This window comes from Panthera tigris, chromosome E1, assembly GCF_018350195.1.
Source record: "Panthera tigris isolate Pti1 chromosome E1, P.tigris_Pti1_mat1.1, whole genome shotgun sequence".
NCBI classification, from domain to species: domain Eukaryota; kingdom Metazoa; phylum Chordata; class Mammalia; order Carnivora; family Felidae; genus Panthera; species Panthera tigris.
In genome coordinates this window covers 38,827,581-38,850,729 of record NC_056673.1, presented here as the reverse complement: position 1 = coordinate 38,850,729, position 23,149 = coordinate 38,827,581, and the positions used below count along the sequence as shown (strand labels likewise).

The 23,149-nt window shown below is 41.5% G+C and overlaps 1 protein-coding gene across 8 annotated transcripts in view; it reads right to left on the bottom strand.

Annotated features, from left to right (window-relative positions):
- WIPF2 (WAS/WASL interacting protein family member 2) overlaps positions 1 to 23,149 on the bottom strand; it is a 49,978-nt gene that overhangs the window by 10,758 nt on the left and 16,071 nt on the right. For 2 of the 8 annotated variants that reach the window (XM_007085806.3, XM_015539155.2), the window contains exons 2-6: positions 16,346 to 16,385; positions 12,749 to 12,880; positions 6,200 to 6,332; positions 5,364 to 5,480; positions 4,375 to 5,031 (exon numbers count right to left, since the gene is read on the bottom strand). In XM_007085806.3, coding sequence (XP_007085868.1) covers positions 4,375 to 5,031; positions 5,364 to 5,480; positions 6,200 to 6,332; positions 12,749 to 12,811 — 970 coding nt within the window. In that variant the 5' untranslated portion in view covers positions 12,812 to 12,880; positions 16,346 to 16,385. Of the gene's footprint in view, positions 1 to 4,374; positions 5,032 to 5,363; positions 5,481 to 6,199; positions 6,333 to 9,869; positions 10,148 to 12,468; positions 12,540 to 12,748; positions 12,881 to 14,237; positions 14,960 to 14,980; positions 15,509 to 16,345; positions 16,386 to 23,149 lie in introns of those variants that run through there. The other 6 variants (XM_042966356.1, XM_007085805.3, XM_042966354.1 and 3 more) reach the window with 5 other exon arrangements.

Here is a 23,149-nt window from a genome sequence, read left to right as displayed (position 1 = left end):
ATCAAAAGGAATGAAATCTTGACATTTGCAACAAAGTGGCTGGAGCTAGAGTGTATTATGTTAAACCAAGTAAGTCATTCAGAGAAAGACAAATAACGTATGATTTCACTCATGTGTGGAATTTAGGAAACAACACAGATGAACATATGGGAAGGAGGGGGAAGAGGGAAACAAAACATAACAGACTTTTTAAATTATTCTTTTTTATTAAAAACTTTTTAAAATGTTTTCTTTATTTTTGAGAGAGAGAGACAGAGCATGAGCTGGGGAAGACACAGAGAGAAGAAGACACAGAATCCGAAGCAGGCTCCAGGCTCTGACTGTCCACACGCAGCCCAATGCAGGGCTCAAACCCACAAACTGTAAGATGATCATGACCTGCGCTGAATTTGGATGCTTAACCAACTGAGCCACCCAGGCACCCTCCTAACGAACTCTTAATGATAGAGAACACACTGAGGGTTGATAGAGGAAGGTGGGTGGGGGATGGGCTAAATGGGTGTTAAGCACTTGATGTTTATATGTCAGTGACCAATCACTAAATTCTACTCCTGAAACCAATATTACACTATTAATTAACTTGAATTTATTTAATTTATTTATGGGGGGCGCAACTGAGCAAGGAGCAGAGAGAAGAGGGAGGGAGGGAGGGAGGGAGGGAGAGAGAGAAGTGGGGCTCACCTGAAGTGGGGCTCGAGCTCACCTGGAGCAGGGCTGGAACTTACAAACTGCAAGATCATGACCTGAGCCAACTGAACCACCTAGACACCCCTATTTTTTATATGAAAGTTTTTTTTTTAATGCTTGTTTACTTTTGAGAGAGAGGGGAGAGAGTGCAAGAGTGAGCGGGGGAGGGGCAGAGAAAGGGAAACAGAATCGGAAGCAGGCTCCAGGCTCTCAGCTGTCAGCACAGAGCCCAATGCAGGGCTCAAACCCATGAACCACGGGACCATGACCCGAGCAGAAGTTGGATACTTAACTAACTGAGCCACCCAGGCACCTCCCCCAATTTATTTTTTAGATGTTTATTTATTTGCCCCACATCAGGCTCTGCTCTGACAGTGGGGAGCCTGCTTCGGATTCTCTCTCTCTCTCTCTCTCTCTCTCTCTCTCTCTGCCCCTCTCCCACTCATGTTCCCTCCCTCTCTCTCAAAATAAACAAATAAATTAAAACTTGAAAGGGGAAAAAAAGAAAAGGAAAGCTTGCTGAGGCCTCCACCAGGCCTCAAAGTTGGTGATAGCTAAGTGACAGAAGAACAAGGCTTCACATTCTTCTAAAGAAACCCCAAAGAAAGAACTGAGAAGTGGGAAGCAAGAAGTACACAGACACTTAAAACTATTCAGTTCAGGGCGCATGGCTGCCTCACGTCAGTAGAGCATGTGACTCTTGATCTCAGGGTAGTGAGTTCACGCCCCACTTTAGGCCTACAGCCTAGTTAAAATAAATTAAATTGAATCAAATTGAGAAATAAATTAAAATTACTCAGTTCAACCCACTGAGTTTTTTCCAAACCACTTCTATTTCTGGATGGAGTTAGGTAGATATGGGTTCTACTTAAAGAGTTTTTTTTTAAATCCCTAAGTTAAAAAGACTTTTTTTAAACCTAAATTTTATAGAATCAAAGGCCACCTTAGGAACAGGATTCTTATGGCTAAAACCAAGGAGACATGGAATCAGGAACGTACCAGGTACTATATGACAGCTTAGGCTGGACTGCCAGCTCCTAGAGTACAAATCTCTATGTACCTCACCAACCAGCAGCACAGGTTATACGGCCTCTGGATGACTTAATTTCTTCATCAATGATCTATATCAGCAAGGACTGATTGTTTAAAAGCTCAAAAGCCGGGGCAACTGGGTGGCTCAGTCAGCTGAGTGTCCAACTCTTGATTTTGGCTCAAGTCATACCAGGGTCGTGAGATCGAGCCCCAAGTTGGGCTCTATGATGGAAGTGGAGTCTGCTTCAGATTCTCTCTCTCCCTGCCCCTCTCCCTGGCTCATGCACTCTCTAAAAAAAATAATAATAAAATAAAAGCTCAAAAGCCATTTGTGGAGGGTGTGGCTCAAAGTCCAATGATACAAGAGGACATGGGAGCCAAAATTCCTGGGTCTAGGAAGGCACCAGAGAGCTTCATGATCTACCTCACTCTACTTTCAGTCATGCTATTTTGTAAAAAGATTACACAACCTCTTCTACCTTTTCGAGAGCTCCTTAGTCTCCTGCTCACCCAATTTAGGCCTAAGGTGCACTGTTACAATCAGTCCCTGACCTAAACCCTTAGCTCCCTTGACCCACTCTTAGTATCACACATGCCTAAAAAAGCTAACCCTGGTTAAATACCATGCTGCCCCACTCAGCACCTGCAAATGCACAGCTCGACACACACTGTGCTAATCTCACTTTGAGTGTATGGCTCCTAACCCTGAGTGGGCCTTTCATGTTGCTGATTATCCCAGCACACCCCTAGACAGCCACTCATGCCCTCTCTCTCCTTCCCCCCACCCCTTGTTCACAGCAGATATCCTTGCTTTCCATTTCGCCAATTAGAAACAAACCAGAAGAAACTCTGCGCATGTTCCTATCACTACACCCACCTACCCACTTGCTTCTATGCCTATGCATTCTACCTTCCCTCTGGTTACCATGGAAGAACGGTGTTCTTATCTAAGGCCAATCTCCTACCTATGGATCAGATTCCATTCCTTTTAGCCTTCTTGAGGACATTACTCAAGCAATTTCCCCTGCTTCTACTGCACCATGGGGAGGAGGGGTCCGAACCTTCACTCTCACATCCTCCTCCAGCAACCATTCCATTTATCTGCACCCCACTCCCCTTGAAGCAAACTGAGATTTCTACATTGCTATCTCCAATTCCTTTCCTCCTATTCCAGATTTCCCAAACACATCCCAGTTAGACTTTTACCCTCATCCTCCACCATTCCACTGAAACTACTCTAAAGGGTATCATGTTGTTTGCGGCACCCCCAATGACTCTAAGTTGCTAACACCAATGTCATTCTGTTTTCAGCCCCGGACACAGCTGATGACTCCATCCTGGCATCCTTCCAGCATTCTCTTGGGTTTCTTTCTTCCTCACTAGAGGCTCTTTCTCAGCTTCCTCTGCTCGCTACTATATATCTCTGTGATATAGGAGGACCCCAGGCCTTAAGCCTCAACCTCTTCTCTATTAAGGCCTCAACCTCTTCTCTACCTAGATCAGCTCCTCTGGTGAGCTCACCCAGCACGTGGTTTTCAATATCATTCAAATTTCTCTAGCCCAGATCTCTCCCCTGAACTTCAAAGTCTGACAGACATCCAAGAGAAAATAATGAATTGGTGTTTGGCTAACAGGGATCTCAAACTTGACTTGTCCAGAAATGAACACCTGTCTTCTTCCCCCAAACCTGCTGTGATCCTACCTAGTGGCCCAGTCTATTGCAACAGCCTCGGAAGGAGTCTCCTTTGCCAACTTTGTCCTCATGCAGTCTGTTTTCAACACAGGAGTTTGTCATCCTTTTCAAAGCAAAAGCAACAGGGCACCTGGGTAGTTCAGTGGGTTAAGCATCCTGACTCTTGATTTTAGCTCAGGTCATGTTGTCAGTTTGTGAGTTTGAGCCCCACATCAGGCTTTGTGCTGACTGCACGGAGCCTCCTTAGGATTCTGTCTCCTTTTCTCTGCCCCTCCCTCGCTTTCTCGGTCTCTCTCAAAAATAAATAAACATTTTAAAAATTAAAAAATAATAATAAATAAAATCTGAAGCAATGCTTCTCCTTTGTTCCCATGGTTCTAGTAGCTCTGCATCTCTCCAAGTAAATCCCAGTCATGATAAAGCCTTGCAGTGTTCTCTCGAGGAAATCTAGCTTCCTGATCTCCATGTCCTGCCGCTCTTCCCCTTACTCATTCTAGTCCTGCCAAGATGGCCTCCCTGATGTCCCCAGTCTCAGGGCCTCTGCATTTGCTGTTCTCAATGCTTGCAATAGCTGTTCTCCCAGAAACTGCTTAGCTTATTGTCTTCAGGTCTTTGCCAGACTGTCACTTCACACCCCACTCCTGCAATAAAAATATCACCACCACCCTCCACCCTGTAGATCCTATTCCCCTCCTTCTCTGCTTTGTATTTCTCTAATTTTTTTTTTTTTTTTTTTTTACTAATTTGCTTGACTGTCCAGAGAACAGGAATCTTCTGTCTTTTCTATTGATTGCTGTTTCCCTAACAACACAGTCCGACACATAAAAAGGAACTCAATAAACTTATTGAATAAGTGAATTTTTTTTCTCTTCAATTGCTAAAGGAGAGCTTTGGAGAAAAGGATGAGACAATTAACTCAATTCTCCATCTAATAGAAAAAAAAGGTGCTTCCAGGCACTTACCTGCTCCCCGACTGGGAGGGTCCCGGGCTGGGGGTGGTGGCCTATTACTCTGTAGCGAGGGAGAAGCTGAGGTGGGTGGAGGAGGCGCTAGGCCTCTGACAGGCCCCGGTGTCTTCCTATGCAAAGAATTGTGTCTCTGGGGCAGCTCAGGGGCTGACTCGTTAGTGGGACTGGAGGGTCCATTGGGGACCCCAGGAGGCTGGCGGTAAGGCGGAGGAGGAGGAGCCAGAGACTGGCCACTTGGTCCCGTTCTAATATTCACAGGGGAAGGAGGTGGTTTGACTGGGGGTGGAGCAGGAGGTCCCTCTCGACCAAGGTGCAGCCTTTGTCCAGGTGTGGGCGGCAAGGGTTTCTCTCTGTTGTAGGCTAGGGCTTTGTTGCTGTGCACAGGCAGAGGTGTAGGGGGAGCGTTGGCCCGCCGCCCCGGGGGTGGTGGAGGAGGGGCAGAGCTGCTATGCTTCATGCCTGTACTGCTGGTGGTATTAGGCCTAGAGAGATCCGGTAACGATGGTCTCTGCATCCGGGGCAGTTCTGGGAGTGAGGCTCGGCTGCTGTCTGTATCATCTTGAGGGCGCCCACTGGCTGTAGACACCGGTGGCCTTGGGGCAGCAGCTCGAGAACTGGGGACTTGTAGGGCTGGCTTACCAGCTAGGTTCTCTACAAATACAACATACATACATGTTGGTCAGTATATCCTTCACCCAGCCTCCTTAGTGTAACCTGCATGGTAGCAGGTAAATGCCTGTATAGTTCTGGGTTTTAATCTGGTTTCAGGTTCAGGGCCCACTAACAAATACTGCTGATACAAGATGAACACATTTTTATTTAATCCCTCAGCTTTGGCTTTATTCTACTCTGTAACCCCTCCCCTGCTCCCTTTTCTCCTTTCTCCCACCTCTACCACATGCCTTAACCCTAGATGGCCCACTTGGGACTAGTTAGAAATCAATGCACTTGGGAAATATCCTAATAAAGTACTGCTCAGATACCTGAACCATCCTTGGCTCCCACAGGTCGGAGCTTCGGCACTCCCCCTTGGAAGAGACCTCCCTTGGGCTGCAGGGCAACTGCTCCAGAGCCATAACCACCACTGCTTCCTTTGGGTTCTGGAAAGCATACCATTAGGGTTTTTACTTCACATGCTCCAAGCTGGTGACCAAGTCAATCCTGAGGAGAAACCCCTCCTCTATTTGGGCTTTAATTTGCAAACAAACCAATCTTGCTTTTGCCTTTGCATTTAAATTAAAAATAAAATTGCTAGGCCTCTCAGATCCACAGCTTCATGTGGAGATAAAATTCTACACTGTGATGAAAGAGAAAGAACAAAAGGAAAAAGAAGCCAAACTTCCCTTATTTAGGAAAGGCAGAGGGAAAACCAGGATAAAGACAGGCTCAGAGGAGTGTCTCTCCAAGTCCCAGATGGTAAGGGGGCCAATGACTCAGGGACCCAGGTGTGAGCAACTCTCCAGAGGCCTATCTGAATGGACACCTGTGACAATTATAGAAATCATCGTTGGCTTCAACTTAGTGGTTTTTAGTAATACAGTGGTCTCCTCAGAGAACTGCCAAAGATATACCCTAACAAGCACTAGTTACAGTAGAAGAGAATCTTACCCCAGAGAACACTTCCCAAAGGTCAAAAAAGAAACTTCTAAGATATTCAAATGAACAGAGGCAAAGACAGCCAAAGAACATTCAAAGAAAACTCTCCTAAAGGACAAAACTCTCCCACTCAAGGCCCAACAATAAAAATGACAGGCCAGCCAAGTCTCCAGCTTGATCCTGGGACCCTGGTGGCTCACTAGGAAATGAAGCTTAGACTCACTCTCAAGGATGGGAGCACTCCGATCATTAACATTGGTCACCTTCTTCAGCTTGGTCCCTTTGCAGATATCCTGTAATAGGGCACCTCGACCCCGCTGCTCATCTCTACTCAGCTTGGGCGGCTCTGTGTTTGCCTGGAGGGAGAGGGGAAAATAGAACTATTCATCCTAAATAGTTCCCTTCACCACAAGGTTGGGATAAATACCTTAAGCCAAACTGGATTTCATTAATGCCCCTCTAACCTAATCAGACCCTGCGCCAAATATCACTACCAATGCACGTTTTCATTCTTCGCCTTCATTCTTCTTAGTCCTTCCCCTGTTGTGCCTTCTGCAAAGGGTGTGGTCTCCTTCCTGTTAAGAAACTTCTGAAAGGAGACCTACACTAACACCAAGTACCTGTGTGCTGGGCTTGTATGTTAGATGCTTTATACGTATCAAGGCAAACAATGAGTCCCTACTATGCCTCAAGTTAAGCATGCTACTTCTGTTAGCTCATTTAAATCTTGAAATATTTTTATGAAGTATTATTATCATTACTCATTTGGAAAGTGTGAATAGTTGAATAGTTCCCTGAGGCCATGCACCCAGTACATAGGAAAGCAAAGATCCAAACCCAGACACTGACTCTAAAATGCCCATCTTATCTCAACTAACAGACCTTAGCTTCCCTATTACTTCATCTTCTAAACAATGTTATAAAATAGACCATATTATTCCTATTCCAAAAATGAGGAAGGGAAGGTGTAGAGAAGTTAATGTCACATGGTTAGTAAATGCAGAGCTGGTCTGATTGTGTAAAGCCCATGCCTTTCCCACTTTCCCTATGGTCTCTTCCAACAACATATTTCTTTACTTTTCTTTTTTGAATTTTTTTTTAATGTTTATTTATCTTTGAGAGAGAGAGACAGAGCATGAGTTGGGGAGGGGCAGAGAGCAAGGGGGAGACAGAATCCAAAGCAGGCTCCAGGCTCTGAGCTGTCAGCACAGAGCCTGATGCGGGGCTTGAACTCAAGAACCACGAGATCATGGCCTGAACCAAAGTCAAGACGCTTAACCGACTGAGCCACTCAGGAGCCCCCCTATATATTTATTTTTGAGTTCTTCACCTTCCACCTACCTCTTAAATGCCATTTCAGAGCCCTATCCTCAGCCTCCATCTAAACCTCCCCAAGCAAGCTCATCCAGTCCCATGGTTTCAATACCACTGATAAGCTCTAGTATCTCTAATCTTTCTATCTCATCACCACTTCTGGCCCTGAGCTTCATACCCATGTGTGCCAATGTCTCCAGGACATCTCCAAATGAATATCCCACATATACCTAAAATGAAACACATCATACATACCATGTTCCTTACAAAATTTTTAAATGTATAGCTTTTAAAAATAACCACACAATGGAATTTTTTGGAAGTCATTAAAAAAAAGGATTCTAAAATCCATCTGGAAGATTAAGCAGAGGGAAAAAAAACTAAGAAAATAGGACTTGCGCCACCAAAAGCTAGAATCGACTACAAGGGGAGCACAGGGACAGACAGCTAGATAAATGGAACAAAACAGAAAGTCCATAAACAAACCTAGATCTATGTAAGAAATAATAAAAGTGTATTTCAGCAGTGCAGAAAGCACTGATTATTAAATATAAGCTACTGATAATAACTGGTTAATTTGGGGAAAAAATAATAAAGTTAAACCCCTACCTCACAACTTCTTCTCAAACAAATTCTAGCTGAGTTATAAAATGTAAATGTAGGGGTGCCTGGGTGGCTTAATCAGTTAAGCGTCCAACTTCAGCTCTGGTAATGATCTCAAGGTTTATGAGTTCGAGCCCAATGCTGGGCTCTGTGCTGACAGCTCAGAGCCTGGAGCCTGCTTCAGATTCTGTGTCTCCCTCTTCTCTCTGCCCCTCCCCCACCTGCACTGTCTTTTTCTCAAAAATAAACATTAAAAAAAATTTTTTTAATGTAAACGTAAAAAAAAAAAAACTCACAGAAGTACTATATGGAAAAACACATAAAGGGAAGAATATGACAACTAAAATAGGGAAAGACCGAAAGACTTTTATTTACTTAGGAATATAATCAGATGATATACTGGAAGAAAAAATCATCTGTAACACATAAAGATAATGTCCTAAATCTATACAGCATTAACATAAAGAGGACTTATAAATCAACAGGATAATAAGCAAAGGATATGAACTGCGTAAAAGAAATCAGAGAACCAGCATACATGAAAAAAATTCAACCACAAAAAAAAATTTTTCAGGCTAAAACACAGTATCATCATTTACCAATGAAACTGGTAAAAGGTAAAATTCTAACAGGAGACTGCTAGCTGCAGAAGGCAGCATCCACTGCTCACTGTTGTACAGTGCCTGACACACTGAGGGTGCTCAAAAAAATGTGAAGAACAAGTAACTGTCTTATGGTGGTCATAACGATTCAGGGAAACAGGTACTCTTGTATCACCTGGAGTAAGACAGATTAGTATCATCTTTCTAGAAAGTAGTTTATGTATCAAACATCTTCAGAAAGTCTACCACAAGAATTCTATCTCCAGGAATTAACTTCAAGAAAACAAGTAGAGGGGCACCTGGTGGCTAGGTCGGTTAGGTGTCCCAACTCTCGATTTCAGCTCAGGTCATGATCCCACGGCTTCGTGGGTTCAAGCCCCATGCTGGGCTCTGCACTGAGAGCATGGAACCTGCTTGGGGTTCTGTATCTCTCCCTCTCTCTGTCGCTCCCCTACTCATGCTGTGTGTGTGTGTGTGTGTGTGTGTGTGTGTGTGTGTGTGTGTGTGTCTCTCTCAAAATAAATGAAAACTTAAAAAAAAAAAAACAACTAGAGAAGTATACAAACATGTTAATAATTGCAAAAAAGTTTATAATAGCAAAGAACTGAAAATAATCGAAAGTTCAATAAGGGAACACTGATGGCACAAGCAAAGAAGGGAATGCCAGTTAAGTTCTTCAAGATGTGGCAGTAAATATCTTTACACAGCAGTAAATGTGTGACACAGTCAAGTAAAAAAGATTATAAAACAATACACTTCAGAGGATTTGGATTCATTTTCTCTTCTATAGAACAGGAAAAATAATAGAACCTATCTCATAGGGTAGTTTTGAAAATTAAATGAAATAACACTTTTTGGGGTGCCTGGGTGGGTGGCTCAGTCAGTTAAGCGCCCAACTTTGGCTCAAGTCATGATCTTGTGGTTGGTAGGTTGGTATGTTTGAGCCCCACATTGGGCTCTGTGCTGACAACTCGGGAGCCTAGAGCCTGCTTCAGGGACCCCTCCCCCATCTCTATCCCCCCTCTCCTCAAAAAAATAAACATTAAAAAATTAAAAAAAAAAAACATTTTTCAAGAGCTTATCACAGTGCCTGATGTATAAAAAGAACTCAATAAAAGCAGTAGCTAAATTTCAAGGTACATCTATATAGAACATCTGCAGGATATACACAGGTACTAACAAAAGTTAATTTGGGGTAATACTTCTCTATATTTACTTGAATTTTCTAGTTTTCCTATCATAAATATGTAAAACGTAAGATGCTAACAAAGGTTAATTATTGATAGTTTAACATTTTCTATTTTTATTGGCATTCTCTATTTTTTTCCACATTTTTAATATAGTAAAAAAAATTTTTTTAATGATAGCACTAACCATTTAATGATGTGAGAAGTCATTCACGATGTATTAATGAGTAAGAGCAGATTAGAACTCAGTACGCATAGCAGCGTGGGGGAGGGGAAAAGAAAACAAAACAAATCAGTATGTATATACAGCACAGCCTCCTTTTTTAAAAAAGTAGAAGATAAAAGGGAGGAAGGGAGGGGACGGATATACACAAAACTATTATGAATCATTGGATTAAGTATAATCCTTTATATTTATCTTTATACTTATCCATAGTTAATACATTTCTTTTTTAAATGTTTATTTATTTTGAGAGAGAGAAAGAGAGCAGGGAAGGGGCAGAGAGAGGGGGAGAAAAAGATTCCCAAGCAGGCTCCGTGCTGTCAGCTAAAAGCCCAATGTGGGACTTGATCCCCTGACCCTACGATCATGACCTAAGCTGAAATCAATAGTCAGACGCTCAACCAACTGAGCCACCCAGGAGCCCCAATTTCTTTCTTTTAAAAATAAATCCTATGCCCACGATGGGGCTCAAACTCACAACCCCAAGATCAAGAGTCCCATGTTCTACCAAGTGAGCCAGCCAGGCATCCAAGCCATAGTTCATAAATTTCTTACTCATTACTTTTGTAAAGAGAAAATTATTAAAACATTACTAAACATATGCAAAATTGAGTTCATATCCTCCTCCACAAACCTGTTTCTCTTTGTCAACAACATTCAGTCCCCCAAACTAGAGTCATTCCAACTTCCTTCCTCTTCCTCAGTCTTACAACTGTTACCAACTCTTTAAGATTTTACTTTCTAGGGGCGCCTGGCTGGCTCAGTTTGTTAAGCATCCAACTCAATTTCGGCCCAGGTCATGATTTCACGGGTTAGTGAGTTCAAGCACCGCAACAGCCTACTTGGGATTCTCTCTCTCCTTCTCTCTGCCCCTCCTCCATGCACGCGCGCACTCGCTCTCACTCAAAATAAACAAACTTAAAAAAAAAAAGATTTTACTTTCTAAATGTCTCTCATCTTCATTTCTTCCATCTTTGCTGCTTTAGTGCAAAACTCTCAATTTTCAACTGTAACAGCCTTCTGTCTCCAGTCTCAACCCCAACCTACTATCCACACTTTTCTAATGCACCCAATCAGTTGATTCCTGCTTTTAAAAATACACTACCTCCCTATCACTGCCTGGAGAAAAACCCAAACCCTCTCAGCCTGTGCCTGCCTCCAGCTTCATTTCCCACCACACCCCTCCAGCAATGATCCGATCCTGGGTGTGCTTTCCCACACATCAGCACCCTTCCGTTCTACTTCAATACCAAGTGCCTGCCCTCACTCTTCACTTTCTGGCTAAATGCTACTCATCTGTTAAGACTCCTCTCAAGTATCACCTCCTGACTAGAAGCCGCCTCTGACTGCCTCCACTCCCTCCAGAGCCGGTAGGTGAGGCCTGCTCCTTTATGGCTTCATTTATCTCTGTGTAGCATGGAATTTGCCTGCTGACTTGTCTGTTTCACCCATTGTGCTGGAGCCTTTGAAGGCAGAAATTGTCCTTTCTGGCCAATGGTATTACAGATTATTTTTAATCTGTTTTTCTTATCTGCATGTTTTCCCTCTCTTTCAATTACATAAATAAATCTTATTGGGAAAGAGTCAAGCGATATAGAAAGAAGTATGGAGTAAAATTATCTGGATTTTCTAAGTTGTATGCCAAGCCAAGTGTCTGACATGGTCAAGTACACAACAAAAGGCTACTGAGTAAATGACTAAGACAGCATGATGCAGAGCATTAACCCAGGAAGTTATACAGAACCAAGGATATACTTTGGGTCCTTGAATCCCACTATGACCAGAGCAGCTCTGCTTTCCATTTCACTTATTGGGCTTCCACATAAAATTTCATCCAGAAAGAGGGTTCATACATACCCTCCAACAAAATGTCTGAAAACCAGAACTTACGGAAAAAAAACAAGTGGGCAGACCTGAACTCTAGTCCTAGTTCTAAAATAAATTAGCTAGGCAAGTCACTTTGCCTCCTTAGGGGTACTACCTCTCATCTGTTAAATACCTAAGACACACTTACACCGACACTTTCAGGCACTATTTCTCATCTGCTACACACACACACACACACACACACACACGATATTCATTCCCTCAAGTTTCTTTTGCTTTAAAATTTTACAAAAATGAGATAAAGCAGGCATGCCTGGCTGGCTCAGTTGGTAGAGCATGAAACTCTTGATCTTTGAATTCTACCCTACGTTGGGTGTAAAAATTACTTAAAAAAAAAAAGAGAGAGAGAGAGAGAGAGAGAGAGAGAGAGAGAAAGCACCCAAGTTGCTTCTTTCTCATGTAACACCAGATATCACAATCCACATATAGTAAACATGGTTGCCTCTTCGGTTCAGAAGCCACATTGCTTTTTTTTCCTTCTGTTATCAAACCTTTAAGTCTTCGTACTAATATTTTCTGGAAACTCCTTTCTTTTTTGATGGTGTAGTAGACTTAATGGACTTGGCCTTAGGATGAACTGGTTTGGAGTGGAAGAAAAGGAGATGAAACAGTAGCAAGTAACAACCAGGAGTTGCCGTCCCTTTTCTCAACAATGCCAGAGAAATGCTGTGCTCACCTTTGTAGAATAGTTTTGGGGCAAAAGACTAGTTCCTGTTCTGATGTGACTTGTCCAAATCTCCATTTATACTGAACCCGGCCAAAAAAAAAACCAAGATAAGCCATTATAGTCCTAAGAGGACCATTCAAGAATCAGAAACAGTTAATGAGGAGAGACTTCATGCATTTTTTTCTCCATCTTTCTATGCCACGTATCTTTGAGTACTCCATGTCTTACACCAGGAAGCCCTAAGTATCCATTAAGGTTTTGAGATAGCCCAGGTGGAAGAAGTACATACCTGATTAAAAGTGGGAGGTGGAGGAGGACCAGGGGGTGGTGGAGGGGGAGGAGGAATTGGCATCCTTGCCCTGCTTGCAGTTGATACTGCTTTCTCTCCGTTTTAATTTGCAGCTTTAGGTCACTCATATACCTGCAAATGAAATGGAAATTCTTAAGAACAACTCTGCCATCAGAGACACTGAGTACTCAGGGGGACTTAGGGGACCAGGCAGGACAGGATACCAGAGAGAAACCAAGCAACTCTTCTCCTAGTTCTTCTGTGATATAGTCTAGGGTTCGGTAAATATTTTCTGTAGAAGGTCAGGTAAGAAATATTAATATTTTAGGCTTTATAGGCCACATATGGTCTCTGTAACATTTTATTCTTTGATTTTATTTTGGCAAAAATTTTTAAACAAACTAGTTTTAGGGGCACCTGGGTGGCTCAATCAGTTAAGTGTCCAACTTCGGCTCAGGTCATGGTCTCATGGCTCATGAGTTCGAGCCCCACGTCAGGCTCTGTGGCTGACAGCTCAGAGCCTGGAGCCTGCTTCAGATTCTGTGTCTGTGTCGCCCTCTCTCTCTGCCCCTTCCCCACCTGCACTCTGTCTCTCTCAAAAATAAACATTAAAAAAAAGAGCAGTTTTAGGTTGACAGCAAAATTGAGCAGACAGTACAGAGAGTACCCATATATTCCTGTTCCCCTGACACACACATACACAGCCTCCGTTATCGACATCCTGCAGTGGAACATTTGATACAACGGACACCTCATTACCAAAGTCCATAGTTTACATTAGGGCTTACTCTTGGTGACGTATTTTGTTTGGACAAATGTGTAATGACAACTACATACCACTGTAGCATCATACAGAATAGTTTCACTGTCCTAAAAATCTGTGCTCTGCCTATTTATCCCTCCTTTCCCCTAACCATTGCTCTTTTTTACTGTCTCCATAGTTTTGTCTTTTCTAGAATGTCATATAGTTGGAATCATATAATACGTAGCCTTTTTCAGATTGGCTTCTTTCTATTAGTAATATGCATTTAAGTTTCTTCCATGCCTTTTCATAGCTTGATAGCTTTATTAGTGCTCAATAATATTCCACTGTCTTCATGTGCAACAGCTTGTTTATCCATTCACCTACTGAAAGACACCTTGGCTGCTTCCAAGTTTTAACAATTATGAATATAGCTGCTATAAATATTCTTGTGCAAGTTTTCACGTAGACATAAATTTTTTGCTCATTTGAGTAAATACCACTGAGTGTGACTGCCAGATCATATGGTAAGAGCTACATTGGATAACAAACTGCCCAAATGTCTTCCAAGTGACTGCACCATTTTGCATTCCCACCAGCAATGGATGAGAGTTCCTGCTGCTCCACATCCCTGCCAGCATTTGGTGCTGTCAGTGTTTTAGATAGGTGTGTAGTAGCACTATCTCACTGTTTTAATTTTCAATTCCCTGATAACGTATGAAGTTAAAACCCTTTTCATATGCTTACTTCCCATCTGTGTATCTTTTTTGGTGAGGTGTCTGTTTAGGTCTTTTGCACAGTTTCTAATAAGGTTGTTTTCTTATTGTTGAGTTTTAAGAGTCTTTGTCTGTTTTGGATACAGTCCTTTACCAGATGTGTCTTCTGCAAATATTTTCTCCCAGTCTGTGGCGTATCTTCTCACTCTTGATTTTTACATTTTAAAACTACATTTTTACATTTTAAAAATACAAAAACCATTTATTCACAGGTCATAGAAAAACAGACCACGGCCCAGATCTGACTCACTGGCCAGTCTACTGACCCCTACTATACTCACATCCTTGGAATCTGATCAGAGCATAAACACCATGTGAGAATTTAGCTACTTCTCAGGACACACACAAAAAACTATACAGCTGTCCCCCAATTATTATAGTCTGTAAGTGATCCTCATTTTACAAATGAGATTAAAACCAGGGAAATGCCTTACTTTAAGACATTAAAGTAGGGGGCAAAGGTAAAACCAAAACTCAAGAGCAAAACTTCCCCAAAAGTTTGTCCCAAGGAAATCCCACTTCTTGACCCTCTCTCCCCCAAAAATCAAAGCCAAAATAGTATTAACACTGAGAGTACAAATTACAGATGACAAGAAAGGTACAACTTCACCAATTAATCCATGAAAGAACTGCTTCCAGAAAAGCAAGGTGATTAGATTATGACCCAAGAAATCTCACAAGTAGCCCCTAGCACAGATGAGAGACCATGTGTACCAAGCCAAGTTTAAAAGATCAAACCAGCATGACAATCCACTTGAGGAGGGTTGGTTCTGAACTCTTTACAAGGTGATCACAATTTCCCTGTGAATAAAGGATATGACTTAAACACTTCTCTCAGTATTCTCAAAACCATTTAAACACTTCCTCAGTGATGAAAATAAAGAGCAAATATTTCAAAGGTTCTAAGAAACTAAAAATCTTTAGAGGTGGTTCGAATTTGATTAGAAACATGACTATGAAAGTCTTCAAAATCCCAACCCTTTCAGTAATGCCACTATAGGTTGGATGCCCAACAGAGCTTTTTGCTCCAATCACAAAACTGGACAGTACTCTGGCTAGATGGTTCCCATGGGAAATGGTGTCTGAACTCACTGCAAGAATCAAGAAGTTGACTGCTCTCCAAGGGAAACACCATTTCTGTTTCAAAGCTAAGTCTAGTTTTTCTTTGCCAGGGATCTAACATACTGGGCTTTAAAAACTGATTAAAATAGGGGAGGCTGGGTGACTCGGTCGATTGAGTGTCTGACTCTTGATCTCGGCTCAGGTCATGATCCCAGGACCGTGGGATGGAGCGCTGAGCATGGAGCCTGCTCAAGATTCTCTCTCTCTTCCTCTGCCCCTCTCCCCACCTTGGCTGTCTCTAGAATATAAAAAACAAAAATATTTTTTAAAATTGATCAAAATAGTAAATCCTCACGATCTACCTGTAATTGGGAGGGGGGATGCAAATTTAAAATAAAGATTACAGAGATGAAAAAATTTTCTTCTGTTTGAATTTTCTGGGTTCACTCTGACAGTTCCCCCAAAGCATTCTTTTTTTTTTTTTTTTTAATGTTCATTTATTTTTGAGACAGAGAGAGACAGAGCATGAACGGGGGAGGGTCAGAGAGAGAGGGAGACACAGAATCTGAAGCAGGCTCCAGGCTCTGAGCTGTCAGCACAGAGCCCGATGCGGGGCTCGAACTCACGGACCGTGAGATCATGACCTGAGCCGAAGTCGGACACTTAACCGACTGAGCCATCCAGGCGCCCCCAAAACATTCTTTTAAAAAGCTAGCAGGGGTGCCTGGATAGCTCAGTCGGTTAAGTGTCTGACTCTTGATTTCAGCTCAGGTCACGATCTCATGGTTTGTGAAATAGAGCCCCTCATTGGGCTCTGTGCTGACAGCGCAGAGCCTGCTTAGGATTCTCTCCCCACCCCCTGCCCTCGCACCCTCTCTCAAAATAAATAAAGTTAAAAAAAATTAAAAGCTAACAGTAAACAATAGGCAAAAATAATAATCTACTCAGGAACAAACATTTTCAACTAATTCCAGTCACCTCAATTCCTGCCTTTTCTGAGTTCCCAGTTCTACCTACCTTTGCCATTGCCATGACTGAAATGGTCTCCTAGAATGACCTGGAAAAGAGATTCAGACAAATCTCTAATTCTTTTCATATCCACAAGTGATCCAACCTACATGCTACAAAGTAAGGAGTGATCTAGAAGAACAACCTTATGCCTTACAGTGACCATCATTTATTAGGCAAAATAGAAATTCTCTAGCAAGGCATATCTTTTCTATAAAGCAATCTACTGGAAAAGACTAGTTATATTAATTACACAGTTACAGACACCTTCTTTTAAAATAGGCTCAATTCGGGGCGACTGGGTGGCTCAGTCGGTTGAGCATCCGACTTCGGCCCAGGTCATGATCTCACGTCCGTGAGTTCAAGCCCCGCGTCGGGCTCTATGCTGACAGCTCGGAGCCTGGAGCCTGTTTCAGATTCTGTGTCTCCCTCTCTCTCTGACCCTCCTGCATTCATGCTCTGTCTCTCTCTGTCTCAAAAATACATAAACGTTAAAAAAAAAAATTTTTTTTAATAAAATAGGCTCAATTCAAACTCCAACTTCAAAATAGATCCATTAAAAAAAAAAAAAAATCACCATCATGTGACAGATTTTAGTGTTGACAACCAGTATGGCTTTCAACCTTTCTTCTGCCTCCATAGACTGCATGCGTGACATGCTCCTATTATTGACACTTATTATACAACAATATGCTATGGTAGGGTATCACTGCTTTCCATCTTACAGGTAAGGACACTAAAGCTCCAGGAGTGGATACAATTGCATGCATGCATGCACACTAGAGAAAAAGACTGATCTAAGTAAGGGCATTGCACAAGATCACTTTGGAGTAAACTGCAGAATTAGGACTCAACACCAGCCCTTCTGATCTCCTGCAATTTTGTTAATTGCCACGGAAATCATTTCTGCTAGAAATTGGTTTAACAATTTTCTAGTATTTTCCCCAAATGAAAATTCAACCCACTCCAAATTTCTATTTTATTAACAGAATACAAACAGCTCTCTCTAGGTTTCCCAAGAGCAGCCCAACTTAAGTAAATTTACATTAATACAACATTCCTTTCCCTGAAAATCCCCAAAAGCTTTATTCAAGCTAATTTAAGATGGATAACAATCACTAAGCCAAAGTAGAGGGTCTGCTTTTAGTTAAAAACAAGTGAACCAAAACAGTTCCTAAAGTTTTGTAACAGAATAACAAGTTTTAGTGGCCAATTACTTTTATTTATTTATTTATTATTATTATTATTATTATTATTATAGAAAGAGAGCATGTAGAAGTGTGCACATGCAAGCGGGGGAGAGAGGCAGGGAGGGAGAGAATCTTAAACAAGCTCCACTTGGGCCTCAATCCCAAGACCCTGGGATCATGACCTGAGACAAAATCAAGAGTCAGGCGCTCAACTGACTGAGCCACCCAGGTGCCCCATGGCCAGCTACTTTTAAACAAAGGACAAATTCCAGCCCTTCCAGAAGCACTGTCTATTGCAATTTTTAAAAACTAACAACCCTGAGATTAAACCTAAACCTAAAAAGAGGGTTCTCTACAGAATTTTAAGTCTTTCCTTTCTAATCTTTTAAATGAGAACTATAAAACCTCACCATCTGTGCTCTTCAGAGTCCTTGATTTTCAGAAATGTTGTGAGGCTGCCTCCAGTTCATCAACACACAAGTTCTCATTCCCTTTGTAAGCCCTTCTACCTCAAAAACCATGACAGAATAAGCTTTTCATTCACATCCTCAGGAGTCCGTTTCTTTTAAATCGAGTTCAGAAAGCAGTATTTCAAATCTTTCTGATGTCAAAATTATCACAGAACTCAGAGATAAGTCTTCATAAAATTCAAACAACGCACTTTTAAAAAGCAATGCACTCTCTTCTGTTCCTCAAAAGACAAAACCTAGTTTTCTATTCAATTTCCTAATGTTTCATTCTAAATACGTATTTTGTAAGAGGAAACTTCCTGAGTACAAAGACATTGAAGGGGCTCCTGGCTGGCTCAATCAGTAGAGCACGAGACTCTTGATCTCCAGGTTGTAAATTTGAGCCCCATGTTGGGTGTAATTACTTAAAAATAAGGTGTTAACAAAAAAAAATGCTGAGTTGCTATCAGGGCCCCTGGGTGGTTCAGTCAGTTGAGTGTTTGACTCTTTTTTTTTTTTTAACGTTTATTTATTTTTGAGACAGAGAGAGACAGAGCATGAATGGGGGAGGGTCAGAGAGAGGGAGACACAGAATCCGAAACAGGCTCCAGGCTCCGAGTTGTCAGCACAGAGCCCGACGCGGGGCTTGAACTCACGGCGTGAGATCATGACCTGAGCCGAAGCCGGCCGCTCAACTGACTAAGCCACCCAGGCGCCCCGAGTGTTTGACTCTTAATCTCAGCTTAGTTCTTGATCTCAGCGTTGTGAGTTCAAGTCCCATATTGGCTCCATGCTGTGCATGGAGCCTACTTAAAAAAAAAAATTTAGGGTCTCCTGGGTGGCTCAGTCAGTTGAGCATCCGACTCTTGATCTCAGCTCAGGTCACAATCCCAGGGTCATGGGATTGAGCACTGCATTGAGCTTGGGCTCTGTGTTGGACATGCAGCCTGCTTAAGATTCTCTCTCCCTCTGCATGCATTCTCTCTATATATAAAAAGAAAAAAAAGACATCAACTTTTCACATTTGATAAATGAAGAATCTAATTTAGTTGTTGCTATTTTCATATACTTAAAATAATCTCAGAGATATTCTAGTTACCACTACCATTTGGGGCCTTTATTGAAATGGCATTCTGCTATTATTATAAAACTCAAGTTTCAGGGTACCTGGGTGGCTCAGTCAGTTGAGCATCTGACTTTGATTCAGGTCATGATCTCACGGTTCATAAGTTCAAGCCCTGCATTGGGCTTGCTGCTATCAGCACAGAGCCTGCTTCAGATCCTCTATCCCACTCTATCTGTGCCCCTCTCCTGCTCACACTCTCTCAAAAAAAAAAAAAAAAAAAAAGAATAAACATTAAAAAAAAAAAACCCTCAAGTCTCAATTACAAGTTATTTTTAAAAGAAAAAGGTTTTTAATTTTAAATCTTAATGCCATGTACTTTCATTCTAAGAGACCTTAAGTAACAGCACTCTCCTTTCATCTCACCTTTGATTATCTTGTAAATTACAGTTTTTGTACTGAAGTACCCAACAAAATCCCACAAGGGAAAAAAAAAACTGACCTTAAAAAGTAGGCTGACTCCCTCAGCAAAGTCTCAAGAGCCTTACCTTCTGCCTTACAAGAATCAGTTAAATGAATATGAATTTGGGATGTCAATAAGAAAATTCTTTTTTTAAGTACTCTCTATGCCCAATGTGGGGCTCAAACTCACGACCCCAAGATCAAGAGTCACATGCTCTACCTACTGAGCCAGCCAGGAGCCCCTCTCCCCTTTCTTAAAAACATGTTCAATTCTTTTTTTTTTTTTTTTAATGTTTATTTATTTTTTGAGAGAGAGAGAAACAGACCATGAGCAGGGAGGGGCAGAGAGAGAGAGAGGGAGACACAGAATCCGAAGCAGGCTCCAGGCTCTGAGCTGTCAGCACAGAGCCTGACATTGGGGCTCGAACTCATGAGCTGTGAGATCATGACCTGAGCCGAAGTCAGACACCCAACCGACTGAGCCACCCAGTGCCCCAAACATGTTCAATTCTTTACTATCCTATTAAACCTCTCCCCAGTATAAAGAAGCCGAGAGATAGATAAAAGAGACATTTCAAGATACTCTTTAAAAGACCAATACTCTGCCTACTCTGTCTCCAAATCATCTAAAGAAAAGAGAGTTTTGTCTTCAAGAGGAAAGGTTCCAGACATTCCCCTCAATGGAATTCTTCTGATCCAACAGTTCAAAGCAAAATAAATCTAATAGTATCAGACATGGAACAATAGATGTTTGGCAGAAATAGAAAATCAGCTGCCCTGAGACAAAGTCACAAATGCAGAATGCAGTTTTTGTTTGGTGTACTTTAATCTGAGTCAGAAGAAACTACAGCATTACCTAATAAGGCCTCAATAACCCAGGTAGGTGGGGTGGCAAGACTTTCCAAGCATAGACATTAAAAACCCATTGATGAATCCAATGTTCATAATCACACAACAAACCCTAGAAACATTTACCTCAAACAAGTTCAAAATGAACAACTCCATTTCGTATTATTTCTCAATAAGGTTTTAGACAAAAAAGAATAGCAAAAAACCAAGGGTAACTGCAACAAATAAAAATAAGTAAATAGGGGTGCCTGAGTGGTTTAATTGGTTAAGCATCTGATTCTTGGATCTCAGCTCAGGTCTTGAATTCAAGCCCTATGTTGGGCCCCGCACTGGGCATGAAACCTACTTTAAAAAAAAAAAAAAAAAAAAAAGTAAAAAGTGAATGGATAGATTTTTGTTGAAACTACATTCCAAATTCATCGGTAATTTCACCCCATTCTGATAAGCACTTACTACTGACTCAAATAATCTGTGTTGGCCCATTAGTACCCATGTAGACATTACTCTAAACTAAGAATTAAATTTAGAGGAACATTTCATATATGTATGTCCATTTAACCCAATGAGCTTTTTTTTTTTAAATAAAGATTTTATCTGTAAGTAATCTCCATACCTAACATGGGGCTCAAACCTGCAACCGTGATATCAAGAGTTGCACATACCCCCTAACCCAATGAGCTCTTAAGCACAGACAGCACTGCATCTTTCTATAGTTTTCTTTTTTATTACTTTACAGCACAAAGTGTTCAGTAGTAATGTGCTGAACTGAACAAAAGTAAATTTAAGAGTAACACTGTCTGATTAGTCAGAGAAAGACAAAAATCATATGACTTCACTTATATGAGGACTTTAATAAGAGACAAAACAGATGAACATAAGGGAAGGGAAACAAAAATAATATAAAAACAGGGAGGGGGACAAAACAGAAGAGACTCATAAATATGGAGAATAAACTGAGGGTTACTGGAGGGGTTGTGACAGGGGGGATGGGCTAAATGGGTAAGGGGCACTAAGGAATCTACTCCTGAAATCATTGTTGCACTATATACTAACTAATTTGGATGTAAATTTAAAAAAATAAATAATTAAATAAAAAAAAAAAGAGTAACACTGTCTGAAAGAGCAAACAAGAGTGGTAGAAAAAAAGAAGTAAAGGATGGACATTGTGCCAGAAACAGAAAAAAGAATGGATATCTATGAAAAACAGGAAAGGAAGAAACACGGGACTGTGTGTAGTTCAGTGTTTGAAATTTTTTTAACTTGTTAAATTCAATCATTCATGAATTCATCTACCACCCAATGATATTTATTAAGCACCCATCACTTGATCCATTCAATAAATATTTTTTTAAGTTTACTTATTTTGAGAGAGAGGAGAGCATGTATGCAGAGAGAGAGAGAGAGAGAGAGAGACAGAGACAGAGACAGAGACAGAGACAGAGACAGAGAATCCCAAGCAGGCTCTGCACTGTCAGCACAGAGTCCGACACAGGACTTGAACCCACAAACTGTGAGATCACGACCTGAGCTAAAATCAACAGCCGGACACTCAACCAACTGAGCCACCCAGGCGTCCTCAATAAATATTTCTTAAGCATTCACTAGGAACCAAAGCACTGTTCTATAACAATGATTCTAAGCTGGAATGATTTTGTCCCCCAGGAGACATTTGGCAATGTCTACAGACATTTTTGACTGTCATGACTAGGGGGGTGCTCCTGGCTTCTAGTGGATAAAAACATTCTATAATGCATAGGACAGTCCCCTACAACAAAGAATCATCTAGTTCAAAACATCAATAATGCTGAGGTTGATAAACTCAGTTCTAGAGGCTGAACAAGTTTCTACAATCTTGGGGCTTATGTTCTAGAAGAGATAAACAAGGAAACAAATACAATCTCGTATCTCAGTTACTGATAAAAAGAATTTAAAAAAGAGAATCAGAAAGGCTGAAACTAGGAGTATGATGGAGTGTTCTCTTAGACAGGGTCACAGGGAGAGGGGCTGGCTCTCCACAAAGAAGTCTCTCCATGAGCACACAACTCCTATGAACATCTAGGGAAAGAGTATTCCAAAAAGAATTTTAAAATGGCAAGTAAAAAGTCCCTGAGATGAGAATGAGCTTGTCATGTCAGAGAACCAGTAAGAAAGCCAGGGTAGCTAGAATAGAATACAGACAAGAGTAGTAGAAGATGAAATCTGAGGCCTTACATGCCATTCTCCAAATCCCTTAAAAGTAGTATCCCAGGGCACCTGGGTGGCTCAGTTGGTTAAGCATCCGACTTCAGCTCAGGTCATGATCTCATGGTTTGTGAGTTCGAGCCCCACATCGGGCTCTGTGCTGACAGCTCGAAGCCTGGAACCTGCTTCGGATTGTGTGTGTGTCTCTCTCTGCCCTTCCCCCACTCGCACTCTGTCTCTCTCTCTCAACAATAAATAAACATTAAAAAAAAATTTTTTTTTAAAGTAGTATCCTTCTCCATCCAACATGCCTATACTAAAGAAGTTTAAACCAACCAATAGTTTCACGCCCAGAGTAAACAAGTTCAATTGGTTATCTCATTAATCCCATAGACTGTACTTGATCTCTTGGTTTAAGCACAACTAGGGACCTAGACACTAACTGGAAGCTTCCCAGGGTTAAAAATCACCTAATGATAATCTGTCTGCCTATCCACCTGCCCTTCAATTTTGCTCCTGAAAAGCAATACAGTATGGTGAGGTAGGAGCTCATTACCCCAGTAAACACAATGGCATCCAGTTGCCAAACGAAAGAACTTCAACATGGGAGAAGTGCCAG